The sequence below is a fragment of the Nanorana parkeri genome, unplaced genomic scaffold (genome assembly GCF_000935625.1).
Source record: "Nanorana parkeri isolate BGI_ZX_2015 unplaced genomic scaffold, ASM93562v1 scaffold808, whole genome shotgun sequence".
In the NCBI taxonomy this organism is placed as follows: Eukaryota; Metazoa; Chordata; class Amphibia; order Anura; family Dicroglossidae; genus Nanorana; species Nanorana parkeri.
Genome location: NW_017307076.1, coordinates 735,832 through 744,199, shown reverse-complemented (window position 1 = coordinate 744,199; position 8,368 = coordinate 735,832). Strand labels below are relative to the sequence as shown.

The 8,368-nt window shown below is 39.4% G+C and overlaps 1 protein-coding gene across 1 annotated transcript in view; it reads right to left on the bottom strand.

Annotated features, from left to right (window-relative positions):
* Positions 1–2,772: 2,772 nt before the first annotated feature.
* The window catches only part of FAM107B (family with sequence similarity 107 member B), a 54,144-nt gene continuing 48,548 nt past the window's right edge, over positions 2,773–8,368 (bottom strand). The window contains exons 2-4 of the mRNA XM_018565046.1: positions 6,954–7,137; positions 5,766–5,916; positions 2,773–3,464 (exon numbers count right to left, since the gene is read on the bottom strand). Coding sequence (XP_018420548.1) covers positions 3,348–3,464; positions 5,766–5,916; positions 6,954–7,081 — 396 coding nt within the window. The 5' untranslated portion in view covers positions 7,082–7,137 and the 3' untranslated portion in view covers positions 2,773–3,347. The remainder of the gene's footprint in view (positions 3,465–5,765; positions 5,917–6,953; positions 7,138–8,368) is intronic.

Sequence of the window (8,368 nt, the reverse complement as noted above, 5' to 3'; positions counted from 1 at the left end):
ATGGAGCTAAAGGATCATAGGAAATATCATAAGAAATAAATACGTCTTTCCTATGCATCTCAGCTCCATCTGTGGTATTTTCCTAATAAATTCAACCTGGAAAGAAAAAAAAAATCCGTAACATTATATTTTCTTCACATTATAATTTTAATAACATCCGTTATTCATGATTGTACATGCGGTTTCAAAAGACAAATTACTCTGCAAATTGCTTTACAAATACATCCCTAGGTGATCAATACAGAGGCTGAATCTGCATGTAGATGGCCATCCCAGTAGGCTTTGCTTGCCAAAGTGCTTAAAATATAATTGTACTGCCCCACGGCACCCAAACGATTACGGTTACTTATGCCACATTCCCCTGCATTTTTTATAATAAGATTTTTTTATTATGATTTATATCTATATTTCTTAAATATAGATTAGGCATCCAACTTCCCAGTGCCTCTACATACTCCATGCTAGACAGGCAGATCCTGAACAGTGATCGTCACTGGTGCATGACTTTAATGCCATTCCCTTTCCAAAAACTCCTGGGTATCCTGGAATACTTTAACTTGGTAAGACTAGCTGGCCATTACTGTCTAAGGAACACCAGAAAAAAGTTTCATAGAATATCTTTTCTCGGTCTCACTTATATGGGCTTTTTACAACACAGAGACATCACTGGATGGAGAAGCTCACACAGACGATTCATGTAGAATTAAATGAAATTATTTTTCCACCACTTACAAGAATTCAACCTTTCCTGTCTGTAATTTTCTAAGATGATTTGATGTGTTACATGGGGTAACTGATTATTCTGTAGCAGAACTTTGATGAAAATTGTACAAAAAAAAAAAAATAAAAATAGTCAGTTAATCAGTTAATCGGATACTACCATTTAACTTCAGAAACCATCTAGCAATAATAAATACAACATTTGACACACAAAAAAGCCCTGGTATATCAAGCCAATTTAGAAGACTGGCTACAAAATGAACTTTTCAGAATGTTGAAAAACTGATTATATTTTTGTATCACTTCTTTTCGCTGACTTCTTTACCTTTGACATAAAGATGGCACAGTAAGTTACAGGACGTACTAAACAAAACATGAACCTAAGTGGAATTACTATATCTATGTGGACATTTATGGCACATGGAAAATGTGGGGGTTTCTGCCAATGAATAGAACTATCTTCTCACAGATTGCCAGTAGCTTAACTGAGGCTGTTCAAGTTTACAAGGATAATAAAAACACATTCCTAATAGGAGTATGACCTCACTGCGGTAACAATTAGCAGTATTATAGGATTTCCCAAAAATTATTTGAAAAAGTTTTATATACGTATTGTAAATGTGAGGCCTTATATTACCACCAAAAGAGATATTTCTCTGTCCCCATCATTACTACAACCCACCCACACATAGACATTTATTCAGCAAAGGAAAGAGCAGTGACCAATCAGAATTAAAAACTAAAAAACTAGTTGTTCTGATCACTGCGGTTTGCACATGGTCTGACAGCCTTACAGAATTTTCCTCTTCTGCTTTACTAGAACCACTGGCCAAAACTAATGTTTGCTTCTAGAAGTACTGGTGACTAAAGTCCTTTCAGCAATACATGTGAACAATTACCATGCTAGTATGGGGCAGTTCATATACTGGTGTAATTAAATTGCAGTCTCTATTTGTCTTAGGACAGTATTGTTGGTACAAGCCTGAATTTCATTCATCAAACTGTCTGCAATAATAACTGCCTGATAGTACATAACCATGAATCAAATTCCAAACGTCTAACTTTGACTTTTCCAGTATATGAGCAGAAATCTGAATAGTTGCAACAGAGCAATACATACAGTTTATATTTTAGACAGTTTGATTATTGAGACCCTCATGGACGGAACACCATTGTCTGTACAACAACAGCCTTATTCAATAAAGAGTTCTTACCCATAGCAACCAACTAGATTTTGTCTTGTATTGGTTTAAGTTCAGCAGATTGAATTCTGATTACTGTACTTAACTCTTTATCGAATAGGTCCCTTTGCATCTATTTGGGTTATTGATTTGGTGCACCACTGGACCACCCATTATGGACTGTAATGATCTGCAGAGATGTTATGAAAACTGCTCAATGCTACCCAATACCATTTGTTAGCTGAAAGGTAAACCAGATAACTAATGACACAGGTTGGTGTGTGACAGAATATAATAAGACTTTTTTCACCAAGTTTGCCACAGATATGAAATTGACTGATCTGGCATTACGACTGTAGGATTTTGACTTACATTCAAACAAGTCTGATCTGACTACTGGGTGTCTTTACACCTGAAAAGTATTACCAAAAATGGCAACTTACTGATTTCACCACCCCTGCCAGTAAACTAAATGATGTTCAATTCACAGCTTTAGGTGAATAAATAATTTGATTATAATTAATAGAAGAAAGGTGTATTCCTAATACAAAAGAACCAAAACAAAATCGAAATCTGTATCAAGAATGCTCAAAAACCTGCCATTCTGAAAACTAATCTTGGAGGACTGAAGGCTTTACCAAAAGCTGATTGCATTTTCTGGCTGCCACTGAAGTTGTTTGGCTCAGCCTTTTGGGAAGCAATACAGTCTCACTATTCCACAATTTTTACTGAAGAAAAAAAAGATGACTCCAACAAAGACTTAAAACAGCTAACGTAACTGAAATTTTATTAAAATGTATACATAGATGCCCCTTAGTTGCTTAAGGTAATCTTCTCCACATAATAATACACTGGCTTTTAATTAGGAGGAACCTTGCTGGGCAGCTATATTTGCAGTTCAGACATACTGTATCACTAGTCCTATGAAATTATCAGTCCATCACGCATACGCCTCCAGCACAAAACCAGTGTAGCAGAACTACCTAAATCCTAGTTTCATATTCCAGCACTTCAGTCGGGGAAGGGTGCGCAAAAAAGAGACCAGAGAACTCTTGCGTCTTCCCAATGAACATAAAATAAAATAGCAACTATTTGAATTCAGTCTAATATCATATTACCCTGCAAAATAGCTTAAAAACAAATAGGGGGTGCACAGGACCTGCATGGCATCAATGCAGCACCTAACCAACATATGTGTCAACCCCCAAAACAAACAAAACAGAAAGGCCACTTTGTCAGCATACAGCGCTAAATCCAGATACTGTCATTTAACAGTCTTATCTTGGCTCTTGCAAGATGCCTCTGCTGTATCAGGCCTTAATTGCATCGATGGTGAAAATTCAACCTGAATTGTCCATTAAGGCAAATCTCCAACAAAATGTTCATCTCCAGCCCAGTAAAAATATCTTTCTACGGCAAATAACAATGCCCTTGACATGCTGGTGTCTATGAATTGTTGGCACTGGATATTTCCTGATTCATTCTCCTGAGGTTGCCTTTGACTTTGAGAAACTCCGGCTTGTTTTCCTGTTCTTCCTCATTCTTATGTTTTTCCTCTTCCATCTGCATGACAAAGGAAAATGATTAGCAAAGGAGAACTTAGATGACAAAGCATTATGTTTAGAGAAAGCAAGCACTGTATGGCAGCACTAAATGTACTTCCTAAGTGTAAAGCAAAGTAGAGAGAATTAATGGTGCCTGATGCTTTGCTACTGATGGATTTCAAGTCAAGGCAAAGATCTTTTATATTGGGCAATGGGATGGCAGATGGAACTAACCAGTAACAGGTAACTTATTCCCAAAGACTGGAAAGGAGTGGGGAGGAAGCTTGAATGGAGATACAGTGGCTTTCAAAAGTATTCACCCCCTTGGCATTTCTACAATTTTGTTGCATTACCACCTGGAATTAAAAGGGATTTTTAGGGGGTTTGTATTGATCTGTACTTCACAACTTTGTCCCTGACCTGTTTGGAGAGCTCCTTGGTCTACATGGTGCCACTTGCTTGGTGGTGCCTCTTGTTCAGTGGTGTTGCAGACTCTGGGGCCTTTCCGAACAGGTGTATATATACACTGAGATCATGTGACACTTAGATTGCGCACAGGTGGTCTTTATTTACCCAATTATGTGACTTCTGAAGGTAGTTGGTTGCACCAGATATTATGTAGGGGCTTCATAGCAAAGGGGGTGAATATACGCACCACTTTTCCTTTTTAAAAACAAGCTTTTTCCTTGATTTCACTTCACCATTTTGGACTATTTTGTGTATGTCCATTACATGTAATCCAAATAAAAATCAATTTTAATTCCAGGTGGTAATGCAAAGGGGGCGAGAATACTTTTGAAAGCCATTGTAGGTATTCCCTTCTCCAGCATACACAGTGGAGTTACATTATTCCGGCACCTGGCCCCATTCCACCGATAATTTGGGACTGAACACTGCACTATGCATGCTCCACAGGCAGTGTACAATTACCATAAATTTATTAGCAGTCCGGTAAAAAAAATCTGGCCAGAAAACTCTTACAGTCTTTTCACAATGCAATCTCTCTTTACCCGTTAGCAAATATTATCGAAATGCAAGAGGCATGTATATTCTTAATTGACGCTTAGTGTGTTTTATATATTTCTTCCAGATCTGTGTAGTGAACAAGCATGAAACTTTGACATTGTGTAGGAGCTTTATGTATTAAAGATCAGTCTGTGCTGCTGGCAGCATGCAGTGGGTGGACCTGTTGGTTCCCTCCCATACCACTGCACAGGCTATAAATATATATATATATATACACACACACACATATATACATACATACAGCACAGTGATGACGTCACTACTTCTACAAGATAATAACTAGGGATGCACCGATACCGATACTAGTATCGATATTGGTGCCGATTCCGAGTATTTGGGCAAGAACTCGTACTCGGCCAAATCTCCGATGCCTAGCACGAGTACTTCCGGTATCAGGAAGCCGGGCAGCGCGTCCTTACACGCTGCCCGGTTTCGCGATTGACCGGAAGCTGGCCTCGTGAGGTAAGGTTCCCTTACCTTAGTATGTGCAGCCTGTCATCCCCCGGGGCCTCTCCAGCGAGAATGCGGCCTTCGTACGGTACCCAGCCCGAGCCGTCCAATCAGGAAGCCCTGCTTTCTGATTGGCCGGGAAGCTGGCTTCATGCTCCCTCGTCATCTCATGACAAGAGAGCATGGAGGCGGCCTCCCGGCCAATCAGAAAGCAGGGCGTTGCGTCATTACACGGCGCCCGGCTTCCTGATTGGCCGGCTAGACGGCTCCGGCTGGGTACCGGACGAAGTCCGCGTTCTCGCTGGAGAAGCCCCGGGGATGACAGGCTGCACATAATAAGGTAAGAGGGGACTTTCTTGTTAATCGGGAAGCCGGGTGGCGAGTCATTACACGCCACCTGGCTTCCTGAATGGGACTTCCGTTACTCTGTAATTGGTATCGGCGAGTACCGAAAAAAAATTATCGGTACTCGGTACCAAAATACCGGTATCGGTGCATCCCTAATAATAACTATGGTTATTAAGGAATATGTTCAAATGAAAGTCTATGTATCTGGAGTTCAGCTTTAAAGCATATCAAACCCTAAAATCAAAAATCTAATTTATTGCAGCTCACCAATTCTTAAATGTGGTGGCTACATTTGTTTTCTTTTTTAGGCTTTTTCTCTTTATTTTCACCGGGTGATCTGCCCAGTAAGTGTGTTACTTTTCAGCTTCTGTCATAGACCAAAAGGAAAAAAAAGAAAATAAATGCGGCCACCACATTTATAGATTTGTAAGCTGCTACACATTAACATTTTGCTTTTGGGTTTAGACATTCTTTAAGTACATAATAATTCACTCACCTCCTCAAGTCTTTGATGTCTCTTCTCAAGCTCTATCTCAAAGTCTGTCTTTTTTTGTTCAGCTTCTTCCTTTTGCTGTTTGATAACTTGATCCCGTTTTCTCTTTTCCATCACTTTTTGTAATTCGGGCTTGTTCTGGGGTGAAAGGCCTCTATAAATAACAAAATTAACTAGAGTTGATCAATTCATGTTTTGACCTATATGTGTACATGTCAAGCTGCAAACAATCTTGTATTCGTCGCAGACAAAGTTGATCATTTCTAGTTCTACTAATGGCGGATTAAAACAATTAACCATGTGTAGGGTCTGTAAATTGAAGTAACACATTTTTAACTACTTAATCCATCCTACAATGTGTTTTTGGCCAGTTTCTACCCTAAACAGTAGTGTTCTAGTCGTCCAAGCACTCCTAGGTATGAAAGGCAGACACACCCAGAGGCACCTTTTAGTATCCTCTGCTTTATCTGTATGCTGGGCTCATTGGACAAGGCAAAACTCTGAAACTTCCAGGTAGTGACAACACCTGCTGCTAAAGCCCATTTAAATGCATTCATACTAGCTCATCGCTAAAGTGACAACACACTGGCCAATAGTAATGCTAGGCAAGCAGAAGGGGGCAGGCAAGCTTTAGTACTATCAGGAAGTGCTGAAACTTTGTTGTATCAAACCAGCCCAAAATTCAGGGAAGCAGGGGATGCTGAATGCTGCTGCAGGTACGTGTAGGCACTTCTGGGTTCCTTCACTTCATACCTGTCAGAAGCTTTCAGTATTCTTAAGTGACAGAGCCCTTTTAATGTAGCAATGCAAAAGCACTGCCATTAAAAAAGGTGTCTTACAACATCCATTGTGTGCTGTCAGCTTCTCTGTTATAAAACTTAATTCATGACATCCAAATCGGTGTTCACTGACTTTTTCCTGCAAAGATCATCCATCAGTCAGCAAAATATCAATGTGTACATGACACTGCATTCACCTCAGAAGTGACAGCTGGTAAGCACAGGTAGAGTCAGATAAAGGTGAGGTTGGCAAATAAGCTCCGTGAACACAGAAGCCAAAGAATGACTAATCAGAATGAATTGCACAAACTTTGTTAACATAGATCATGAAAAGCCTATTGTATTCCTTGCTTTGGCCTTTTCCTGTTGGAAGGAAACTAAAGTATTGCTCAAAAATATACCACAATCTTACCTTTTTTGGTTCATTAATAATTCTCGATGAAGATCCTGATGGTTTCTGGAAGTCTTCACTGGATTCACCAGCTTGTGGGGTTTTATTAAATCTGCACTATCGGATTCGATATAGTCTGGCTCAGCCATGATGCTTTTCACAACTGGAATGTTTTCCCCAAACACAGGGTCAGCTGGAGAATTACCTGTAGGTAAGGAAAGAATATTCAATAAAGTGACATAATAAATACCCAATGCATAACATACCATTAATAGAATTATAAAAATATCCTTCACAGGATCATATGGGTTTATTTAATTTTTTCTCTTTCACCGAAACATAGCAAATGAGTGCAGAAATTGGGGACAGATTATCCTGCCAGAAACATGCAAGAATAAAAGACCTGTCACCTGGATTATGACGTCTCCCTGAGTTACCTTTAGAAGAATTCAGCAACATGTGGCCCATTTTATAATTCATGTACTTGTTTCTGTTGTCATAAGCCTTATAAGGTTTGAACAATTCTCTTCCAAATGTTTTAGGAAATCCACATTTTATATCTAGTACTTTACATCTTTCTATACTCTTTCTATACTTATACTATATTTAAAAAATGTAGGTGAAACTCCATAGAAACTGTGGATTTTGCAAACTTCATAAACACACACAAAACACACACAAACACACACACACAAACACACACAAACACACACAAACACACACACACACACACAGCATCAGTGAGAATGCAGAATTGCATGTGCTATGCGAGTATAGTGGGGGCTGAAAGATCCTGGAGGTATCTGCACCCGTGACTGGATAGATAAGCTAGAGCAGTATACAAACTAGGGTTGCACAGATACCAAGTACAGTACTCAGTACAAGTACCGATAATTTTGAGCTCCAAGACTAGACTAGAGAAAAATTCAAAAATTAGGAGGCCGCTGTCATTTGTAAGGAGCACACGGAGCTCCCGGGATTTGTACATCTCTGTTTTAATGTACGATTTTGTTTTTATAAATATAAATAAAGGGATGCACAGATACCAGGTTTGCGAGTACGAGTACTGGTACTTGCCGAGTACTTACAAGTACGAGTACTGATACATTTTTGTTTATTGTCATGTGACAGTTTTTCTAAAACAATGCAGACTAATGATTTGAGGACAGTGGGGTAGTGCTACAGCCAGGTCCCAGCTGCAACCGCTGAAACCCTGGTAGTTCTCATGAAAAAGCCAAGTATCTGCACTGGTACTCGAAAAGTATCTGTGCACCCCTAATACAAACTGTAAGTTACTTAGTAGTAATTCTCTCTTGTAATATGGAATTGCAATAAATATATTTCATATCTGCCTAGAGTACAGTTGTAAAGAGAAACTCCAGGAAAAACAACAACTTACCCTTGCAGTGGGACTACGGGGATACCACCACCCCCCC